This window comes from Oncorhynchus kisutch, linkage group LG6, assembly GCF_002021735.2.
Source record: "Oncorhynchus kisutch isolate 150728-3 linkage group LG6, Okis_V2, whole genome shotgun sequence".
Lineage (NCBI taxonomy): Eukaryota > Metazoa > Chordata > Actinopteri > Salmoniformes > Salmonidae > Oncorhynchus > Oncorhynchus kisutch.
This window is the reverse complement of record NC_034179.2, coordinates 77,579,956-77,603,987: the sequence shown is the minus strand read 5'-3', so window position 1 is coordinate 77,603,987 and position 24,032 is coordinate 77,579,956. Positions and strand designations below refer to the sequence as shown.

General features: G+C 43.8%; 1 protein-coding gene across 1 annotated transcript in view; it reads right to left on the bottom strand.

Annotated features, from left to right (window-relative positions):
* The window catches only part of LOC109883084 (microtubule-associated serine/threonine-protein kinase 1), a 59,321-nt gene that overhangs the window by 16,642 nt on the left and 18,647 nt on the right, over positions 1 to 24,032 (bottom strand). The window contains exons 3-13 of the mRNA XM_031827718.1: positions 8,677 to 8,774; positions 8,481 to 8,556; positions 7,823 to 7,895; positions 5,035 to 5,271; positions 4,451 to 4,660; positions 3,749 to 3,850; positions 1,451 to 1,583; positions 1,250 to 1,317; positions 758 to 834; positions 353 to 561; positions 90 to 228 (exon numbers count right to left, since the gene is read on the bottom strand). Coding sequence (XP_031683578.1) covers positions 90 to 228; positions 353 to 561; positions 758 to 834; positions 1,250 to 1,317; positions 1,451 to 1,583; positions 3,749 to 3,850; positions 4,451 to 4,660; positions 5,035 to 5,271; positions 7,823 to 7,895; positions 8,481 to 8,556; positions 8,677 to 8,774 — 1,422 coding nt within the window. The remainder of the gene's footprint in view (positions 1 to 89; positions 229 to 352; positions 562 to 757; positions 835 to 1,249; positions 1,318 to 1,450; positions 1,584 to 3,748; positions 3,851 to 4,450; positions 4,661 to 5,034; positions 5,272 to 7,822; positions 7,896 to 8,480; positions 8,557 to 8,676; positions 8,775 to 24,032) is intronic.

Genomic DNA, 24,032 nt, shown 5'->3' with positions numbered 1-24,032 from the left:
CTGAAACACTCTTCGTGTTTGTAATATAATCAAACTTTGAGTTCACTCCAATGAGTCCCATATGATAATTGTTCAATGCTACTAATTACTTGTCTGGTTTGAGGTCGCGGTGCACGATGCCATAGTTGTGGATGTACTCCAGTGCCAGGACGGTCTCGGCAAAGTACATGCGTGCCATCTCCACAGGCAATGCCCCAATGTTTTTCAGCAGGGTGGCACAGTCTCCCCCTGGAAACCGATAACACATGATTAGGCTGACTGCTAACATTCCCATCACCAGCAATGTCCTAAATGCTGCTCTTGTCCTAAACAGACAAGAAGTGGTGCCCAGTGTATTATTGTGTTAACTTACCCTCCACATACTCCATGACCATACAGAGGTGCCTGCGGGTCTCAAAGGAGCAGAACATGGAGACCACGAATGGGTTCTCAGCGAAGGTCAGGATGTCTCTCTCTACGAAGGCCTGCTGGATCTGGTTCCTTAGTATCAGGTTCTGCTTGTTGATCTTCTTCATGGCGAAACGCTGACGGGTCTCCAGGTGACGGACCAGGTAAACAGCCCTGGAGACACACACATGCATACACACAGTTAGTAATCTGATTTTATACACATTTTACTGAGTAAATCCAGTGTTTTCTCCTAAAAGCATTCAATGGACATCAACAAATGGCTCAGAGACATGTACTAATGTAACATTCATATGCGTGAACACACCCTCACACCCACACCCACACTTACACTCACACCCACACTCACCCATAGGCTCCATTGCTGATCAGCTTTATGGTCTGGAAGTCAGCCTCTTCGGGCGTCTTCATAGCTCTCATCTTGCCCTGAGGGAGAGAGCATGACAGCAGGGTAAGACGAGACTGGATCTGGCCAGACCTCCAACACCAGGCCCACAGGAGTGACGTTGTCTCTTTTTCCCCCAGTGCTACCCTTGTCTTCCTGACTTCTTGTCCAGTTAGCAGAATTTTGGTACCTGTCCTGATGGTTGAAGGAGGGCTGATTGCAAGGCTACAAGGCACTAGAGGATATCCTGCTTTGACTTCGGGACTCTAATCAAAGCAAATGGACTCAATTACATAGGGTAATGTCCACTGTGCCAAGTAATTAGTAGAGGAAGCATATTCATTAAGAGTCAGCAGGACCTTGGACTACAGTTTGACTTAACCCAAAGGGACAGAGGGAGAGGGGGGTTGATGGTGGGTGGGCTGAGAAGAGGTGGAGTAGGGACAAGGTTCTCACCTCTGTTGAGTCATCTGTTTCTGGGGTGAGAGGTCCCTCACTGTCGTAGCTGTCCAGGTTCACCATTTCTGGGGACATACAGAGGCAGTACCTATGAGCTGCATTTCAGCAATACATAGAGTGAGAGAGCAACAGTAGTCAACACAAGTCAAGTTTTCGTCTTTCTCTCTCTCTCTCTCTCGGACTCATTCTCTCGCTCACCCTCTATAGGGTCTCGTGTCAGTCCCAGCTGGCTGATAATGTAGCGAGGGATGTCCGTCTTCATCAGGTGTCCCTCCTTGGCGTGGTCCTCTGCTGCCTCCAGCAGGTGGTAGAACTCCTCTGGATTAAACTCCTGAGGGACAGGAACAGGGGGACCACATTCAGTGTGACACAGGTATAACACTGCTCGAATCAAGATATAACTAATTTTATTGCCGCACTACAGACGCGATATCAGTCCGCTAATACTGGATTAGTAAAGGCCCAGTGCACTACTTTTTTGAAGACATTTTTTTCAAATAATTATTCAGATTTTTCTACTTCCTATGCATGTACCAAATATAAAATACTAGTTAAATGGGTTTCCATCACATTTTCAACTCTACTGATGATTTTCTCACCCCAAATGTTTTATATAGCGAGTGAGTCATCAGAGTCATCAGAGTCTCACCCTCTTTTACACTGCTGCTACTCTCTGTTCATCATATATGCATAGTCACTTTAACTATACATTCATGTACATACTACCTCAATTGGGCCGATCAACCACTGCTCCCACACATTGGCTAACCGGGTTATCTGCATTGTGTCCCGCCACCCGCCAACCCCTCTTTGACGCTACTGCTACTCTCTGTTCATCATATATGCATAGTCACTTTAACCATATCTACATGTACATACTACCTCAATAAGCCTGACTAACCGGTGTCTGTACATAGCCTTGCTACTGTTATTTTCAAATGTCTTTTTACTGTTGTTTTATTTCTTTACTTACACACACACACACACCTTTTTTCGCACTATTGGTTAGAGCCTGTAAGTAAGCATTTTACTGTAAGGTCTACTATACCTGTTGTATTCGGCTCACGTGACAAATAAACTTTGATTTGATTTGATTTGTGCCCACTCTGGTATTGGCACGGTATTGTTTCTGCGCCCTGCACGCTGTTGGCTAGAGCACACGCATAGCCTACATCACGGGTATTCAACTCTTAACCTACTAGGCCAGGAGCCTGCTGGTTTTCTGTCCTACCTGATAATAAATTGCACTCACCTGGTGTCCCAGGTATAAATCAGTCTCTAATTAGAGGGGAACAATGAAAGTAATGCAGTCGAACTGGCTTCGAGGTCCAGAATTGAGTTGATGAGATTATTGATTATTGCATCGATGATGATGTCACTAGAATAAGACCCTTGATATTTATTGGAAAGGAGCATCAAGATCATGACCTTACACTTTCACCACCCTGTGAAGTTCATCATAAATGATTTAATCTTTAGCCTAATAAACTGCATGCTTCCCTGACGAGTTGTAGTGGGAGGACCATACACATGTCATTGCAAGACTCTTAAGTTAACTTAACTTCCATTTGATGGGTTATTATTTCAAAATTTGAGCATAAAAGAGTCAGAGTGCAGTATAACTACAGTATGCTGCAAATACTGTGTCCAAAATACCACAGTTTTATTTACAGCAGTAATTTAGCAGTCAGAGTGCAGTATAACTACAGTATGCAGCAAATACTGCGTCCAAAATACCACTATTTTATTTACAGCAGTAATTAAGCAGTTAGAGTGCAGTATAACACTACAGTTATTCTGCAATTACTGCATCTAAAACACCACAGTCAACTGCAGTTACTGCACTTTTACTGCAGTTTCAAAATTGCAATCTTTTTTTGTAAGGGCTTGTCTAACATATTTTGTTTGGTCGACATTTGGAAGGTTCACCGGAAAAAAATTATGTTTCCATCAGGCCTGTCATGACATTTTTTTATCCAACATGTCCTTTACGCACATAAAAAGGTTGGATGGAAGCCAAGTTTATGAGGCCTGCTGGCTGCGTTCACCCAGAGGACAGGACTACTGATCTACCAGAGACCCTGAGTCAGTCTGGGCTACACACACAGGCTCAAACTTTAAATGACACAGTCACGGTCTGTGAGACTCAGACAGGACTTCAGGGGGCCGCTGGTATTTGTAATACTGTAGCAAGGCAACTGGAATTTTAATCTAAATGCAAATGGGATTGCTAGCCAGTCAGATTGGGCCTTTTATCAAGGTGCTTAGTTGGAGCTCAGTATTTTTGCCCTACTGTGTAATAAACCCCCTGTTTAAATGTTTCTAATGACTGTTTGTGCTCATATTTATTTAAGGAAATTAATTTGTCTTTGGTCCAGGCCAGGGATATGGTCTGTTAAATAATTAGTGGGGCCATGGACCGTGAATGTGACTGTGAACACTCATGACCATTACCATGACTGTGATTGTGTTGAGAGTTCTGTTTTCTGTTCTCACCAAGCACTCCAGCAGCCTTGCTGGGCGAGAGATGATGATGAGGAGTTTCTTCACCAGCTCTGTGACGAAGGCCACCTCTGAGCTCTCTGATCGCTCGTACGCCTGAGAGAGAGAGAAATAGATGGAGGAAGAGAGAGAGAGAGAAACGTTGAGGGAGAGAGAGAAGTAGAGAGAGAGAGAGAGACAGCGACAGACAGAAAAATACAAAATAAATCAAAGCTTGTCAGCAGCGCTGGATGTGAGAACAGTCATATTCCAGGCAAAACTAATCCAATCAAACAGAATACTGGCAACCCAAAATAATCAGACCGATTTAATCAACCCGCCAAACCAGGGATACAGAGGAAGTTCCGTGATAGGTTCTATCTGCTCACACAAATCACACACACTATTACACAATTAGCCTTATTTTACTCCTTTACTCATTCTTATCCTTCTGAAAGGCGTAGTGCTGTCATTTGAAATGAGATGATAGGAACTAAATGTGCCTCTCAGCAGCCTGCAGCTAGGCCACCCAGACCTGAGAAGAGCCTGATATTGAGACAATGTGGCTCCCATTCAACAATTCCACTCAGGGCTATGCTGATGTTATACACTGCAACAAAAGAGTGGCTTATGGGCAGCTCTATAACCCCAGAACTGACCTGTCCTGGCACCTATCATGACATCTTAGCCTATAGTTGCAGAGTTTCTGTGACTCACGTCATTGAGCAGCTTCTCCAGGTTCTCCTGCAGCTCAAAGAAGTAGACAGTGGTGATGAGGCCCTCGCGAGCTTTGGACAGGCAGTCCCTGGACAGCTCTGCTATCTGATGGTGGATGAAGCTGATGACCCCGTCGGCCAGCGGCAGCACGCTCTCAGGGGAGAAGGCATTGATGAACTCTGCTAGATGCTCCTCCATCTGAGCCGTGGCCTGGGAGAGGGAGATACAGGAAACAGAGTTAGGAGAGTTTTACCCATTTCATATTTTACATTCAAAACTGAAATAGTTCAGTTTCGCTCCATTGACCCGTGCTATTGCCATCATTCTCACTTCCACCAGTTTAAAAGTAGACATAACTCCTGACATACAAATCAGAGAGGAGGCAGCCTCGTTTCCCCTCAACTTCCAAAGAAGAGAGTTTCTCTGACATACAGTACCACACTGAGCAAACACCATAACCTGCTTCCTTTTGATACCAGTGTGCTATAACCAATCCTTATCCTTACTTGCACTTGAAAGTGTGAGAGACAATTATGTTTTGTGTGTGTGTGTGGATGTGCGTCTGTGTGTGTGTCATGTCTTACTTTGGGGAAGCGCTCCTTGTACACATGGTTCATCATGACGATCTCATTGTCATAGCAGGAGGGGGAGCGTCCAGGACTGAGGCTGCGGGAGCGTGGTCGCATGTGTGGTGAGCAGCGGCCCCCATCATCGTCGGTGATGCTCTCCGTGCTGCCAAAGTGCTTGGACAGGAAGTGCAACTCGTCCATGGTGGGCTGGAAGGGCAGCTGGTGCAGCCGCTCCTGAGATGAGCTGGAGGACTGGAGGGGAAGGAAGAGAGAAGGAGGAGAAAGAGAAGGGAGGAAGAGTGGGGGTGTTGGACAGAAGACAAAAGAAGAAGAAAATTGATGTTCTCTCATACATGAAATCCAGTTTTTGTATTGGCCATAACCATAGCTAATCATGTACTCTGATGGCTCTGGTAGTGGCTATACTGGGAAGTGGGGACAGTTAACCTCATCCATCTGTCTCACCTCTGAGAGACAGAGAGAGACATTAATGAAGTGAGCACAGCACCAGGGTCTGCTACATTAATCTGTCCCTTTCAGACACAGACTCATTTACCTGCTGAGTCAAAGCAATGGGACTTGACATTCACCACTAACCACAGGCTCAATCCCAAATCAATCCCAATTGGCATCCCTGCTTAAAACAATCAGGACAAGGTTGGATGGAAGAACGGGTAGATTATCTCTGTCACTGCATTTCATGGTTATAAATGTTCTGTTATTCATCGATGCTGCTTTCTCAATATGTCTGCCAGGGTATTGAAAAAGCACAGTTTTCACTCCCAAATGGATCTGTCTCCACCATAGCCATGATCAGACTCAGTCCCAGGGGAGAGGAGGGGACTCTGTGGTAGGACTGGTACTAGTTGTGAAGAGGGCACGATAACACCCTTTCCCCCTCAGGAGACTGAAAAGATTTGGCATCAAGATCCTCAAAAGCTTCTACAGCTGCACCATTGAGAACATCCTGACCGGTTGCATCACTGCTTGGTATGGTAACTGCTCGGCATCTGACCGTAAGGCGCTACAGAGGGGCCAAGCTTCCTGCCATCCAGGACCTACTGTATATACTAGGCGGTGTCAGAGGAAAGCCCAAAAAATGTTTCTCTGCTACCGCACGGCAAGCGGTACTGGAACGCCAAGTCTAGGGCCAAAAGGCTCCTTAACAGCTTCTACCCCCAAGCCATAAGACTGCTGAACAACTAATGAAATGGCCACCGGATTATTTACATTGATCCTCCATTTGTGTTGTACACTGCTGCTACTCGCTGTATATTATCTATGCATAGTAACTTTACCCCTACCTACATGTACAAATTACCTCAACTAACCGGTACCCCCTGTATATAGCCTCGTTATTGTTATTTTATTGTGTTACTTTATACACACTTAGTTTATTTGGTAAATATTTTCTTAACTCTTTCTTGAACTGTTGGTTAAGGTTTTGCAAGTAAGCATTTCACGATAAGGTTGTATTCGGCGCATGTGACAAATAAAGTTTGATTTGATTTGAAGCCACCCTGCCAGCTCCATACTAAGTTCCATGTCTGGGCTTATTCAGATATATATGTGTTGTTTGTTGACGCATTATTTCCAGTGGGGGTATTTAGCTAAATAGAGCCTGTGGTGAATTGGGCACCGAACAGCATGTACTTGCGCTATCTATTTTCTCCTCTTTTCTACTCTCCTCTCTTATCCCACCGGTCTGGTACTTATCTAGCTACCCTCGTCTGTTCCTCCCTCTCTCACTGGCCAGACGAGAGCAGTCCCCAGGCCTCTGATGTTGTGTTACATAAGTGAGGAAAACAGAGAGAGAGAGAGACCTGAGGGAGGAGAATCAAAGACAGAGAAAATGTGGGTAGAGATGATGTGTGTGCCGGTATGTGTGTGTGTCTATGAGTGTGTGAATGAGAGAGAGAAACTGAAGAAGACCCTGAAGCAATGACAGAGACAGTAAGAGTGTGCCATGGTGTTAGAAAGAGAAAGGAGACAGAGACAGTAAGAGTGTACCATGGTGTTAGAAAGAGAAAGGAGACAGAGACAGTAAGAGTGTGCCATGGTGTTAGAAAGAGAAAGGAGTCAGAGACAGTAAGAGTGTGCCATGGTGTTAGAAAGAGAAAGGAGTCAGAGACAGTAAGAGTGTGCCATGGTGTTAGAAAGTGAAAGGAGACAGAGACAGTAAGAGTGTGCCATGGTGTTAGAAAGAGAAAGGAGACAGAGACAGTAAGAGTGTACCATGGTGTTAGAAAGATAAAGGAGACAGAGACAGTAAGAGTGTGCCATGGTGTTAGAAAGAGAAAGGAGACAGAGACAGTAAGAGTGTGCCATGGTGTTAGAAAGGGAAAGGAGACAGAGACAGTAAGAGTGTGCCATGGTGTTAGAAAGAGAAAGGAGACAGAGACAGTAAGAGTGTACCATGGTGTTAGAAAGAGAAAGGAGACAGAGACAGTAAGAGTGTACCATGGTGTTAGAAAGGGAAAGGAGACAGAGACAGTAAGAGTGTGCCATGGTGTTAGAAAGAGAAAGGAGACAGAGACAGTAAGAGTGTACCATGGTGTTAGAAAGAGAAAGGAGACAGAGACAGTAAGAGTGTAACCATGGTGTTAGAAAGAGAAAGGAGACAGAGACAGTAAGAGTGTACCATGGTGTTAGAAAGAGAAAGGAGACAGAGACAGTAAGAGTGTACCATGGTGTTAGAAAGAGAAAGGAGACAGAGACAGTAAGAGTGTACCATGGTGTTAGAAAGAGAAAGGAGACAGAGAAAGTGAAGTAAGTCAGATAAAGCAGGGTAAATCTGTGCTACCGTGGAGCTGGGTGTGTTGGTGCCATATCCAGAGGAGGGCAGAGATGCCAGGGACCATCGTCGACCATCCGCCCTTCAGAGGAGAAAAACAATGTACAGTAATAAACCTGAGAGCATCAGACTTATGCCCAACATCCTCAATGCATCCACCAATCAAACTAATAAGGAAATATGCGAATGAGGCGGTGCCTGCACCCTGTATAACACAACTGATCCACCGTATTGTGTTAGTCATAAGAGCCATCCAAAGGGAGAGGGAATTGAGTGGAGTGGCATGGCCATTGTGTTTCTATGGGGCTGCAGCATGCTGCAGTGACAGACTGGCAGAAAGATTTGATAAACACGAACAGTGAGTACAAAAAGCTATTACTGCTCATGCCTCTGCTCCTCTAACTCTGACTGACTGACTGACTGGGAAGAGAAGGGATGACTGGATTGGACCTCTTCACATGTGTATGTTGTTGTGTATCTCAAACATACATACACACATTCCTACCTCCTGGCTAGGCTCTTTGGCTTCCTCTCACCACTGACTCTGAGAGGTGTGATCATTCTCACTGGGAGGTGCTAGACCTGCATCTAACAGGTATTCAACTCTCCCTCCCTCTCTCACACACATACACACGCATGCATACACACAGTGTCAGGGAGCTGTTACCTTCTGGAGGAGGCGAATGAGAAGTGTGCCGCGGTGCTGGAAGAGAAGTTGCGTGGGCTGTCCAGAGGGCTACTTCCTGGAAACATAAAGGAATGGGAATAGAGAAACAGACAGAGCATGAAAGAGGGGGAGAGGTACTGTATAATGACGTGTTTACAGTAGGATGTTTCCAGTCCGAGATGGCTTTAGTACGTACCGAGGTGTCCAGGGAGGGGCAGAGGAGAGTGTGGACGGTGGGGCAGAGTGGGGGAGGTGGTGGTCAGGATCAGACTCTTCCTGTTACTGGTACGACAACTGGAAACACAGAGAAAGACAAATAGAGGGAGTTTTATGAACAATGATGTATTAGTAGGAGACCTTCTGTGAAGGTTTAGTGTGGTACATAAAAGATAGAGTGTGTTACTGCAAGTATGTGTGTGTGTTTGTCTGTGGTTTAGTGTGTTCAAGTGTGTGTTTGTGTGTGTGGATATGTGTGTATGCAGGGCTCACTGCAGGAGGAACAAGACGATAAAGAACATTCCATTTGCCATCAATCCCCAGCCGTCTCCTCTCATGCAAGATAAGGGTGAAGAGTAGGAAGGGGGGAGAGATACAGAGCGAGAGAGAGAGAGGGAAGACAACAGGATCCTCTCAAATCAATGGGAGAACCTCAATCCTAATTGGAACCTCCACTCCACACACTCTCCTCCATGTTGTACTACACATGATGACTCTATCTGAGTCACACACAGGCATTCTCAGTAATGGCACGAGGCCTCTTTAATGGCACTCTAAAAGCCCACAGCTCAGATCCATTTGAAACACACTCAGATAGCTCCATCACCAGCACTATGACATATTGCCCCATCCCCTCCTCTTTAATACTGTATGCACTACCAGTCAGTCAGTGTGGCTTGGCTTTACCGTCAAGGAAAGGAGGAGAGATGCTGCGTTCATATGCTGGTCGGAAATAGGAAACTCGAAAATGTCCAACTTGCTGATTCGTGGGACACGGCAAGTGTATAACTACAACCAGTTAGAAAGATAATCCTAGTTCCATATAGCACGTGAATGTGAGAAGAGTCCTGCTGGTTTTCCACATCCTACCTCTGTCACACAGGGGAGAGGTTATACAGACATGCCTGTTGCCATAGCCGCAGGAAGTAGGGGTGCTGAGGGTGCTGAAAATCCCCCTAAATAAAAACTCTGAATAAAATAAATAATAATAAAAAATAAAAAATATATTTCTTCACAAAAGTGACGCACTGGGCCTTTACTAGTCCTTTATTAGCGGACCAGTGTAGCCCGCTGTAGCATGGAAAGATTTTCCTTCCCAAAAAGTGCCTCAAGCCTTGAACAATACAACATTTAACTGATTGAAAGTAAGGGCATATCAGTGAACAAATTCCATGGTCAAGGCTACGACGGCGCCAGAGCAATGAATGAAGCTTACTCACGTGTTCAAAAGCGCACATCAGACTGGGAGCCTAATGGTTCTCAGGCAGGCCTAGCTCTTCATGTGTTTAAGTTTAGAAAACTATCTCTCTGCTGAAGTGACAGTTACAGGGTTGGTAAAAACAGCTTGATTGCTCTAGCAACATCCGGGAAACTGGACAGAAGGGAATGGTGCTTCAAATACAGCAATTGTATATATTTAATTATATATTTAATTGTGTCTCTCATTCTCCTTCAATATATTATTGAAAGAGATAAATTGCATCAAAAAAGTTATTTAACAATTTGCAATGTTTGAATTTCCAACATTAATTACTGAACAAGTAATTACATTATTGCCGCCAGCAAGTAGTCTAGAGATGGCAGCATTGCGACACCGTATATAGTGTCGTGAAATGTGAACATGAGGAAAGGATGACCAAATAGGCCTACCAATAAACATTTATCCATTAGCTAAAGCTCTAGGCTACATTCCATGTGGGGAACCAGAGAAGCTACTTTATACCAATGGCACAGATGGGGGGGGGGGGGGGGGGGGGGTCTACCTGTGTCAGAGGACCGTCCCCTTGGCCATCCCACTCCTCAAGTGCCCTTTTGGGTATTTTTCTGTATGCAGTTTTTGTCATTGTTGTTCTGAACCCACTGACCCCAAGTTGTCATGATGTCATCAAGTAACACTTGATAACACTTGATTTAAATAGTCATCCATATTCAGTCTGGTTTTTGACTGTTACCGTGACAATCCAATTGCTTACTCAACGACAAGCCGATGCTGATGACCAGTGCAACAGTGGTGCAATTCCATCGAGGTGCAATTCCCACTCTTTCTTCCTTCCGACTGGGCAGTAGCAGAGAGACAGCAGTTGTGTCCCACACCTGTGTGAAGCTAGCCACAATAAGGTTTAGCCACAATAGTGGAATTTTTGCTTCGCCTTGAAAATTAAAGTCCCCAATTAATACTGACCAAAACAGATAGAGATAGTGGAATAATGCCATATTTAGACTAGATATTAATGCTAAACAAGGTTGGAATGTTGTTATATAACTTAAAAATAAATACAATAATTTATTAATTTGACAATAAACAGTAAAAAAACAGTTGATTGGTGGCATAAATATATGCACATGTACAGCCTTGCCTATAGAGTGTGCACCCATGAAATTGGGTATCAGACTACTGTACAGTGACACCCACAGAACACAACTATGTCTCGGGTCAGATCTTGGGTATTCGGATTCTGAGTGGACCCGAAAATAATTCTAATCCCCACTCAACTATTGCTACACGACACATGTCATCAATTTAGGGCACCAGGCATATACATTCAGCCTTTCCCAGCACACAGGCAGATACGTGAGAGGAACTCTCCTTGACCACACACATACACAGCCCCCCCCACTTTCACCACACCCCACCGCCACACACACAGTTTCTTTGACGTTGTTTCAGAGGAGTGTTTTTCCGTCTGAATAAATGCAGAGTCACTGGGACTAATAGGCTGATTGCTGAGTCATGACGTGAGCTGACTGTAGGATCACCCAGTCGGACAGACACAGAGGCAGTCGCAGAGACAACCTCCTCTATTCCATTGGGAGACAGTAACAGAGTGCTGCTAGCAACCAATCACAGACAGTCTAGTCAGGCTGCAGGTAATGCTAATGATTAGCATGACTCTGCAACAAATCAGTTCAATCAACCCCTGTGTTTGCTCTATCTGTTTGTTTCAGTTGTGAAGATTGTACTCCTGTGCTTGTGGTTATTACTGAGAATGTTGATAAAGAGTTGATCACAAAACCAGCTGTTAGCCTAAACCCAAATATCCCCAACCACTAACCAGAGTGAGTTCATTCATTTTGTTTTCATTACCTATCCTATAAAATATGATCTGTCATCAAGCTTATAGTTATGGTCATTTAAGGTCTCAACTCTTTAGTCTTTGCTACTGATGGATGCCTCTGTAATCCTAATTTGTGGCCCTCATCCCCAGCACTGGGCCTCTCCAGATTCAGTCCTAATTCAACGTGAGGGAGAGGCTTTGGAGACGTATTAATTAACGTTTCATTTCACTGCAGATGATGGTGGGACCAGAAAGCGACGGCGAGCACATTAAACACTGTTTCACTTGGCTTTCATCACGTTTGTGGTTAATTGTTTCTTCAGCAACTGGGGCTATTTAAAGGAGTGCAGGGCGCTCAGAGGCATCAGTGAGAAACCCAGAGTACAAAGAGCCTCACTGGCTGAGATTCTACTTCTGTGGTTCTCAGACTAGCAGGATAAATGCACTCTCAATGCCGTGGGAAATAAATATGGCTAAGTGTTCACACATATATGTACACATGCACACAAAGGCACGCACGCAAACGTACACACATGCAATTTAAGATGCACTACATGGCCAAAAAGGTGTGGTCATCCCTCAAAATGAGTAGATGTGGCTATTTGAACCACATCCGTTGCTGACAGGTGCATAAAATCGAGCACACAACCATGCAATCTCCATAGACAAACATTGGCATTAGAATGGTCCATTCGGAAGAGCTCAGAGACTTTCAACGTAGCACCGTCATAGGATGCCACCTTTCCAACAAGTCAGTTCGTCAAATTTCTGCCCAGCTAGAGCTGCCCCGGTCAACTGTAAGTGCTGTTATTGTGAAGTGGAAACGTCTAGGAGCAACAACGGCTCAGCCGCGAAGTGGTAGGCCATACAAGTGCATAGAATGGGACCGCTGAGTGCTGAAGAGTGTAGTCATTTGTCCTTGGTTGCAAACTCACTAATGAGTTCCAAACTGCCTCTGGAAGCAACGTCAGCACAAGAACTGTTCATCGGGAGCTTTATGAAATGGGTTTCCATGGCCGAGCAGTGTCTAAGATCACCATGTGCAGAGTGGTGTAAAGCTCGCCGCCATTGGACTCTGGAACAGTGGAAACGCATTCTCTGTAGTGATGAATCACACTTCACCATCTGGCAGTCTGACAGACATCTCTGGGTTTAGGGGATGCCAGGAGAATGCTACCTGCCCCATAGTGCCAATTTTAAAATGTGGTGGAGGAGGCTGTTTTTCATGGTGAAGGGAAATCTTAACACTACAGCATACAATGACATTTTAAATGTACAGGTTTTTTTTAACCAGGCAAGTCAGTTATTAAGAACAAATTCTTATTTACAATGATGGCCTACCGTGGAACAGTGGGTTAACTGCCTTGTTCAGGGGTAGAACGACAGACTGTCAGCTCAGGGATTTGATCCAGCAACCTTTCGGTTACTGTCCCAACGCTCTAACCACTAGGCTACCTGCCGCCCTGAATGATGATTTTGTGTTTCCAAGTTTGTGGCAACAGTTTTGAGAAGGCCCTTTCCTGTTTCAGCATGACAATGCTCCCGTGCACAAAGCGAGGTCTATACAGAAATAGTTTGTTGAGATCGGTGTGGAAGAACATGATTGAACTGCACAGAGCCCTGACCTCAACCCCATCAGTACAACCCCTTACTCATTATTTAAAGGGAAATTAGTGTTGGTGTAATGGCTTTATAATTTAGGACCAGTCCCCCACGGCCTTGAGGCCCAGACCCATTCTCTGGTTGCTCATTCAGGGTCACAGGCAGACAGGACAGTGGGGAGATGTGGCTGTTTGTTTCAGCCCCAGTGACTAAGGCTGGACTGAACCGGCTGACTCCACACAACCTCCCAGCTGACAGGCTGCTCACTGCCTGGGGCTTCTCACTGAAGAGGACGGAGGGAGATTGAGGGGAGATAATAAATTAGGAGGGATGGAAAGGAAGGGAGAGATGGGGAAATAAATATAGGTGGGGAGAAGACATGGGAAAGAACAAGGGCAAGAGAAGAAAGGGATGGATAAAGAAAATAAAATCATGTGGAAGAGAAAAAAAAGGAGGGAGGAAAGAGAGAGAGACAAAGAGAAATGAGGTAGGGAAAGGGAGGATGTTCTCCCAGTGGTGCTCATCATCCTTGCAGGTGTAACCAGTGTGAAATGGCTAGCTAGTTAGCGGTGCCCGCTAGTAGCGTTTCAATCGTTGACGTCACTCACTCTGAGACCTTGAAGTAGTTGTTTCCTGGTTGTCGATGTGTTCAGAGGGTCCCTGGCTCAAGTCCAGGTTGGGACGAGGAGAGGGACGGCAGCAACACTGTTACACAGGTGTAAGGTAAACATGACCCAGTTCTTTCACAGTGCTGTACACACAATGTTGTGGAAGAATCAGAATTTGTTGGTAACATAGGTAAGATGTTTTATATTCATCATATGTTTGTAAGTTACTTCTCATCAGAATGGTATTTTTGTATAATACTGTGGCGGGGTTGCAGTTATCTGTTCTATGGCAAGACTAAGTTGCATGGGCCGCAGAGAGGGGAGAGGTCAAAGTGTCATCATGTGTAAACATATACTTTGCTCCACTGTGTGTGTATCAGTCACTCCCTACTTTTCCCATCGGGGAAAAGGAGGATGGCAGTGTCTGGAATCATTCTCATGCTCCCTTTTATCTTAACCTATAGCCTCATTCTCCTCTCCGTGAGTTTGTCCAGGATTGGTTGTATTTAGAATTGGTTGTATCTAAATGACAATTTGATATATGCCTGTTGATATGGAGGATTGGTTTATGGTTCTGGGGTTTGAGTAAGGAGACAAAGCTGAACGATTTATTATATCTATGCTGTCTGACTATGTGTGTTCTTTGCTATTAAAGGATCGCAGTTGCAATGCAGGAGGGGCTCTCAGAGAATTCACTGAGAGACACTGAATTACCTGAGAGTCACAGGATTGTGATAGAGCTGATATAATTAAAGATGGACTTTGATAACTAACTCTGACGTGTGTGTGTGGTTTGCTCCCATGATTTGGTAAATAGAGGAAATTTCCACGACAACCCCCCCACACACACACACAGACACACTATAATGTTAAACACATGGAAACATAGCGAACACACACATTCACAAAAAACACAGGCCCTTCTGCTTGAACAAAATGCATGACAAATAGGAGCCCTCATCACCTTATTTATGCTTATCCTCTGCAGAGGGAACAGACCTCATTAAAACCTCTTATGGCTGCGATCCCCGTACAGGGATCAACATCAAGGGACATTTCAGAGTGACAACTAAAAATACAATGTCGTAACATTAAATATTCTTGAAAATGCAAATGTCTTACACCCTTCAAAAGATTAGAATCTTGGTAATCAAACTACGTTTTCCAATTTAAAATAGCTATTACAGAGAACAAATCCCATGCTTTTGTTTGAGAAGAGTAATCAAGAACAAAAAACATTTTCCGCCATGACAATTTTTACACATTCACATCTGAAGGTAAAATTATGACTTACATTCTGATATCTTGCTCTTATTTCTCTTCCTGAGGGTCCCAGTGATCAAATGAAGTGCCGTTTTCTTTGATAAAATCCCTTTTTATAGCCTAAATCGAAACAATTTGTAAACTGTTTGTCCCGCGAATTCCATCTCTATCAACTTTTTACGGAGCATTCGACGTAATTACACCCAGTAAACAATTGTTTATCTAGTCATGGTTGGTTTCAGTGCTGGATGTTTGCAACACAGCCAAACGTGATTGTTTTTTTTGCGGGGAGTATTGACCGAAGTTAACTGATTTGAAGACAACGAGCAATGACTTCATTGCGCACCAATAATTTTAGCGAAGCTTTGTTGATTGACTGTATTTCTGCCCAATGACCACTGATCTTCTTGAAATCTAGCTGGGTAGATAGCCAATGAGCTAAGGTAAACGCCAGTATGTGATGGTTATGGGTTGGACCACCATTCCTTGTTTGTAAACACACGCGTAACGAACTCCATTCTCGCCTTGACCATCAGAGTAGTTGCAGTGACGCTTGCTACACACAGCAGTATTTTGGAAAGTAGTATTTTGGAAAGTGTTTTTTCAACGATTTCATTGAAGACATCATGGCGAATAAATCAGGAAAAGCGTGGTCCAAGTATACAGATTTGCACCAGATTTGATTTTTTTGTTTGAGGAATCTTTGAGTGTTATGATTCAAACAGGAGCTGAGGAGCTGTTTCTGCAAGGACAGGACGTACTTCTGGACGGTGCTAATGCCGTTTTATGAAATATATATATATATTTTTGCAGCATATATACAGTATATATATATATTTCTTTTTGCAATTTGCAATGAAATGTGTAATGAAATGTGTAAAGTACACATTGGCTATAGTGTGTGTGTATGTATGTGTACGACCCATAACCTGTGTGTGTGTGTTGTTTGTTGGTTTGTTTGGGTGTGTGTGTGTGTCTGTTGGTTTGTTTGTGTGTGTGTGTGTTTGTTGGTTGGTTTGTTTGGGTGTGTGTGTATATATGTATGTGTGTTTATATATATATATATATATATAAACAGTGCCTTGCGAAAGTATTCGGCCCCCTTGAACTTTGCGACCTTTTGCCACATTTCAGGCTTCAAACATAAAGATATAATACTGTATTTTTTTGTGAAGAATCAACAACAAGTGGGACACAATCATGAAGTGGAACGACATTTATTGGATATTTCAAACTTTTTAACAAATCAAAAACTGAAAAATTGGGCGTGCAAAATTATTATTATCAAAATAGCTTTTTGATATGTTGTATATAGTTATTTGCACTGTTGTATATAGTTATATGTCATTTCACCAATTTGGCCACTCGGGTACATTTGGGCAACTTGTGTGGGACACCTGGGTGACTTCATGCTAAATGTCATGTAGCTCACCCATTCCTGAAGTTATAAGTCTGAAACTTTGCACACCTACAGTTGCCCTCTTGTGGTATCCATCAAATTATATCCAGCATCCTATCTGACTGTGTGGCTATTCTAGTACATGTGAAAGATGATGCTACAACAATAAAAAACAGAAAGAGAATGCTCTTTCTTTCTCTTTTCTTCCACCAGATCTACTGTGTCATATTCTCCTACATTCAATTAACATTTCCACAAACTTCAGAGTGTTTCCATTCAAATGACACCACGAATATGCATATCCTTGCCTCTGGGGCTGAGCTACAGGCAGTTAGATTAGGGTATGTCTTCAGGCGGAAACTGAGAACAAGGGATGCAGCCAAACCAAACCATGTCTCCCTCCATGCTAACAAACAGGCAGGTGCAATATTGTATTTATATGGATGAGATGACACATTTGAAACTTACTATATTCTGAAGGACAAAGAGAATGCAAGAAAGTGGAAGAGAGCAAGAAAGAGAGACACACAGAGCTGCGATGGAGGGAGGAAAAGAGAGAGAGAGAAAGCAAGAAAGAGAGAAGCTGAGGTTGAATTGAGATACAGCAGGTGTTTACATCTGGCACTGGAGAGATGGATAGAGGAGGGGGAAAGAGATGGGTGGAGAAGAGCTGAGACTGGTAGAGAAAAGGAGAATAGGAGACTACTGGGTACAGGGGAGGTGGGAAGGAGGTAGAGGAGAGAGTTAGTGGAGAGGAAAGAGCACTGAGCGGTGGGCTCAGATCACATGTTGGCTTGTTGCTACGCAATGTGCATCAGGGGAGACACAGATAAGAGTTGAGAGAGGGTGACCAGTGAGACGAGGAGAGGAGACAGAGGAGAGAGACACCCGACTCCGCAGTTATTCAATTTCACAGACCATGTGAGATTAAAATAAAATGACAGGAGCAATAATGGAGAAGCAATAATGTGAAAGAGAGAAAGAACAAAATATGAATGTATGATGTGGGTGCAATAAGATTTTTTTTAAATGGTGTAAAAAATTGCTACAATAGTACCAAAGATTTTTGTAACTAACCCAAGATAGACCACAGTCTGTCGTTTCCATTGTAATCAAATTAAGCATAGTGGGCAGAACAAGCATGGAGGTGGGCAGAGCCAGGCACGAGCTAGCGAAATCCTATTGGCGTGGCCTAGCATGTATGTTGGTAAAATTATGATTAAAATGACTGAACAAATCATTTTAAATGGAACTGTAACTAAGTAAACTTATACTCTGTTTTATTATATCTGATTAACTATATGAGTTCATAAGGTGGGATTGTGAGACACGGACAAGGAGTAATAAAAGTTAATGAACACCATTCCAACTAGGAAGAAACTAATGGGTTGGGGACTGTGTAAACAAATAATGTCCTGTGCCTTCTCCCCACACTCGCCCTGAGGTGCGTGTCACCAGCTCGGTGCCACCTGTACCGGCCCCACGCCTCAGACCACCAGTGAGCCTCCACAGTCCAGTGCATCCTGTACCTCCTCCCCGCACTTGCCATGAGGTGTGTGTCACCAGCCCGGTGCCACCTGTACCGGCCCCACGCCTCAGACCACCAGTGAGCCTCCACAGTCCAGTGCATCCTGTACCTCCTCCCCGCACTTGCCCTGAGGTGCGTGTCACCAGCCCGGTGCCACCTGTACCGGCCACATGCATCAGGCCTCCAGTGCGCCTCCACAGTCCAGAGCTTCCGGCGACAGTTCCCAGTCCAGAGCATCCGGTGACAGTTCCCAGTCCAGAGTTTCCGGCGACAGTTCCGCAGTCCGGAACATCCGGCGAAGGTCCCCAGTCCAGAGCCTCCAGCGACGGTCGTCAGTCCGGAGTCCCCGGTGACGATCTACGGTCCAGTTCCTCCGATGACGTATCCACGAGCGGAGTGGGTACTTCGCCCCGCACCGGAGCCGCCCCCGACGGTAGATGCCCACCCGGACCCTCCCCTATTGAGTCAGGTTTTGCGGCCGGAGTTCACACCTTTGGGGGGGGGGGGGGGGGGGGGATACTGTCATGCCCTGACCATAGATAGCTTTTTATTCTCTATGTTGGTTAGGTCGGGGTGTGATTAAGGGTGGGTTATCTAGGTGAATTATATATCTAGGTTGGCCTGGTATTCCCAATCAGAGGCACCTGTTTATCATTGTCTCTGATCGTAGATCCTATTTATGTATCCATTTCCCCATTGTGCTTTGTGGGATCTTGTCTATGTAGATTTGCCTGCGAGCACTACCTGAGCTTTACATTTCATTTTGCGTTTTCTTGTTTTCCTTGAGTTTCACTACCTAATAAAAAGGATGGAACCATACCACGCTGCATCTTGGTCCACTCATTATAACGATCGTGACAGAACTCACCATGTTGTGCTGTGCTCACTTGAACAGAAGGGTGGCGAGGAGGTCCTTTGTGGGCAATTTTTTTCATCAAACTTTGTCATCAAAGTCTGGCATTCTCCGGATTTATGGTGCTTTCAAGACAACTGAAAACTCAAAGAAAAAAACCCAAAGTCGATTCATGATGTTAGTGATCTTCAGGTCGGAGCTCTAGAAAGAGGTTCAAGTTCCAGACTTGGAATTCCAAGTTGGATGACTGTTCAAAACTTATTTTCCTAGTTCATTTTTTTCCAAGTTCCCAGTTGTCTTGAACGCACTGAAGTCTGAGATTTCACAGTTCCGAGTTTCCAGTTGTTTTGAACAAGGCAGAAGTGTCACGATCGTCGTCAGGGTGGAAATGACCGGATCAAGGTGCAGCATGGTGAGCATGGTACATTTATTTTTATTACTAAATGTCACCAACAAAACAAAGAATAAGGACACGACCGTGAAGCTTACTTCAGCTATACAGGCCACAAACAAAGACAACTACCCACAACTAAGGTGGCAAAACAGGCTGCCTAAGTATGATTCTGTCATGACGTTGGCCTGGGGGTAGGTTTATGACAGTCATAAATACCTCTTCTCCGCTTTTTCCTCTCTCTACCCTACTGATGTTACATTTGCAAAACCCTTGGTTAACATAGAGATTCTGGGAACATCAGAAGGTGGGGGGGGAAATGAACTATATTCTGGTCATCCGACCAATTGACCATATGCGGTGGTACTTAATGAATATGATGCCAGTTCAGTTGTCATCTGAGACATTCTCATCAATGATAAGATGACATAAACTCTACAGTGGAAAGTCTGCACATTGTAGTTATCGGATTCACATGGAATTGTTGTTCAATTTAAATGTTTGAATATAAAATTATTGGTGAACAGATGAAATATAATTTTAGCTTCCAAATGAGAGATTTGGGTTTTCATAAGGTTAGGGCTCTGCTCAATCAGTGGCCCGCCCCTGTGAAGGGACATGGGTTATACAACTTTTCAAACATGCCCTCCTCTCCCTTCCTATATAAAGCCTTGAAGACAATATAACCTCCGGTTCCAAGTACGTGAGGTCTGCAGCCTCTGCGTTAAAAGGACTAACATGTCAACTACAGAACTAAACCAACCTCAGCATGAGCTTTGGTTGCGAATGGTAGGAACTTTGAACTCTTATTCATTACAGAAGTGATATCTCCTAGCCGTTGAGTTAGCAACAGCAGCTGCAAACGCAGGCTAGGAAAGAACAGACAGAGTATTCCGTCTATCACACAACAACGTTACTAAAACGTATCCAATTGAACACCAGAGACATTCTTCAAAGGACAAAGGACTCGGTTTGGCAACACGGCCTTCCATCTACCACCAACCTAACGAAGCACAGCTCAGAGTAAATATTTATTGCATTTTCCTTTTCCAAATGGGTGGTAATTTAGAATGCATAAGATACAGTATTTACGATAGCACAGCTTCTTTCTTTGTTCCGCAGTCTTCCCGCTCTTTCACTCAAACCCAGCCCCTTTTCTTTTGTGTAACAAGCAGTCATATCTGTTCCGCCCGCTAGGGACGTTTTCCTTTATGACGTAATTTGTAATCAAGGTATGATTCATTCTTTGTATATGTAATTCTGTGTGATTAGTTAGGTATTTAGTAAATAAATAATTAAACCACATTTTGTATTGCTGATTCAACTTGTTAGCCAGGGTTCGTGAAGATAACCAAGAATTTACAACTTTCAGATGAGACTAAATTAAGGTGACGATTAATATTGACTGCTGTTGATGTAAAATATTACTAGGTCTTTAATTAAGAGTTTATTCGGAAGATAACAGCTCTATAGATATTATTTCGTAGTGCCCCGACTCTCTAGTTAATTACATTTATATGATTAGCTCAATCAGGTAATATTAATTACGGAGAAAGGATTTTATAGAATAGCATGTCATATCACTTAATCCGGCATAGCCAAAGACACGACAATTCCCAATCAGAGACAACGATAGACAGCTGTCCCTGATTGAGAACCATACCCGGCCAAAACATAGAAACAGAAAACATAGAAATAAAGAAACTAGAATGCCCACCCTAGCCACACCCTGGTCTAACCAAAGTAGGGAATAAAAGCCTCTCTAGGGCCAGGGTGTGACAAGAAGTCATGCTGAATTGACAGCATGACCAATGTATTCAACCTTTTCTGGCCCATCGTGTTAAATGTTTATCCTTATAAGCTTGGAAAAGAGACACTTAAACCGAGACCACACACTGTCACGCCGCGACCTTAGAGAGCCATTTTATTTCTCTATTTGGTGAGGTCAGGGTGTGATTTGGGGTGGGCATTCTATGTTGTCTATTTCTTTGTTTTTGGCCGAGTATGGTTCCCAACCAGTCTATCATTGTCTCTGATTGGGAATCATACTTAGGCAGCCCTTTCCCACTTTCTGTTGTGGGATCTTGTTTTTGTTAGTTGCTGGTTTAGCGCTACAATACTTTACGTGTCGTTTATTCTTTCTTGTTTTTTTGGTGTTCATTTAATAAATTCAAAATATACGCCTACCACGCTGCACCTTGGTCTCATTCCGACGATAGCCGTAACACACACCCACTCCACTGAATTTATTCATCAAAACCTAGACCTTTCTGTGCCACTGTAAGCACTGAGCTAATCATTTCGGGCAGTGAAAATAATAAACATATATCTGGCACATCCCCGAATCTATTGCAATAGGTTTGGTTAGTTTTTTATTGAACTAGGCAAGTCAGTTAAGAACAATAATCTTTACTCTTATTTACAATGATGGCCAACCCCAGCCAAACCCTCCCTAACCCGGATGATGCTGGGTCAATTGTGCACCGCCCTATGGGACTCCCAATCACGCCCAGTTGTGATACAGCCCAGGATCGGTCTGTAGTGACGCCTCTAGCATCGCAGTGCCTTAGACTACAAATACATGACCCTCCTCTGGACAAAATAGAAAAATAGTAAACCCTCCCCCTGACTGAAATTGTAAAAGCATGACCCTCCCCCATTTTCCGCCAGGTAACAATTGTGTACATTTCGACAACTCCCTAAACAATTACATTTTTTCTAAACTTTGGCAAAGGGTAAAGTCTACAAAACTTTGTCCAGATTTCATCTATGAGAAAATGTGCAGAATGTCAGCCAAAACCTATCTTGTTACATCTTCTCCCACTGCCGGCCAGTAGGCTTCCGCTCATCACCATATTTGGCTTTGAGTGGAAATTCCAACCCTATGCTTCAGATTTATACATCCGGTGAAACATCTGTTATATCTGTGATAGACCTGTATAGGCTACACTAGGTGACCACAATCGATGACATACCAATCAAAGAAAACCAGGGTAGAGAGAAGAATATTACAGTGAAAAAGAGAGTGCCTTGTCTTGTCCTCTATCCTGACACTCAACAGCTATACCCATCTAGAGCCATCAAGAATATTCTCAGTCAATCCAAAATCACACATTCCTTCCATCTCCCAGCATCCTCTCATCCTGACCTCCATGGGCTGGGACAAAGTCGCCAGCATCAGCACATCACAGCAACCCAATCTGGAGAGACACCCGAGGAGAGGCGATGCCATCCCAGCCTGGAAAACTGTCTACACGACTACTGAAATACTGCTACTGAAATGGATATACAGAGCTGAGAGTTCCTAAAAACACACAGAGATAAAGGTGCGAAAATGTACAGTATATTTTATATATGAGGGGACCTTTGTCCCAGCCTACTGTACACTTTATATACAGATGATGGATGTGGCATTATTATCCCTGAGAGTTTAAACACTGACGGATGTTGAAATGGACATGCCAGCCCTCAAGCAGAGCTCTGGCTAACACAGCCTTGTCACATCTCCACTGGACCACATAAGGATGCTGCGTGTTAAATGTCAAATTGTGTGGCCTAATTTCATTACCGCCACCAGAGAAGTCAAACAGAGCCTAGTCACCTTCTACTGACCCTCTTACAGCTGAGACACAAGTTGAGACACAAGTTCCAGATCCTCATACAAGATGACCTGGGGCATAGATCTAGGATCAGCTCACCTTCCCCAGATCCTTATAACTGTTCAAAACAAAAACAAACTTTTTAAGTAAGAAGTAGGCATTGGTCTGAAGCCGAAAAAGAAAGGATATTCATGGACACTACAATTACTACTCCATCCATGCTCTACCAAGGTTTTTCAGCACACAGCTTTGACCTAATACAATAGCTACATTGGTCTATTGTACTTCAAACAATGTGTATGCAGGTTGCTTAGAATTTAAACCTTATCAAACACCCACAGTAACTCAATATTAGGAAGTTTTTGTTTATATATATATTTTTTTATTTATCCTTTATTTAACTAGGCAAGTCAGTTAAGACCAAACTCATATTTACAATTACGGCCTACACCAGCCAAACCCGGACGACACTGGGTCAATTGTGCATCACCCTATGGGACTCCCAATCACAGCTGGTTGAGATACAGCCTGGATTCAAACCAGGGTGTCTGTAGTGACGCCTCCAGCACTGAGATGCAGTGCCTTAGACCGCTGCACCAATCTGGAGCCCATTCTAAACTTTGGTGTCCTTAATGTTTTGTACACTCAGTGTATGTAGACATGATAGTTTTTGCACCATAACACAGCAATACAAGTAAAGTAAAAATACACAGTAATGACAAATGGCAACAGAAATAATGTAGTTATTAGTATTCATTTAATATTAACAGCTGATTTTCCAGAGGGAAGTGAAAAACCCATTTAATCCAATATGGAGTAAACTGGAAAAATAACCCTGATCTCATTTAACAAGACAATCTATCATGCTACTGGAAAATATACAAATAATCAACATATAGCCTACCAATGAACTATTCACATACATTCTTGACTGTCACATTAGGTGGCTCAAGGAGAGCAAGGCACAAAGTGCAAGAAGTGACACAAACTGCTCTGTGTTCTGCGCCAGCTCCCCCTGACATCCTACGTCTCCCCCT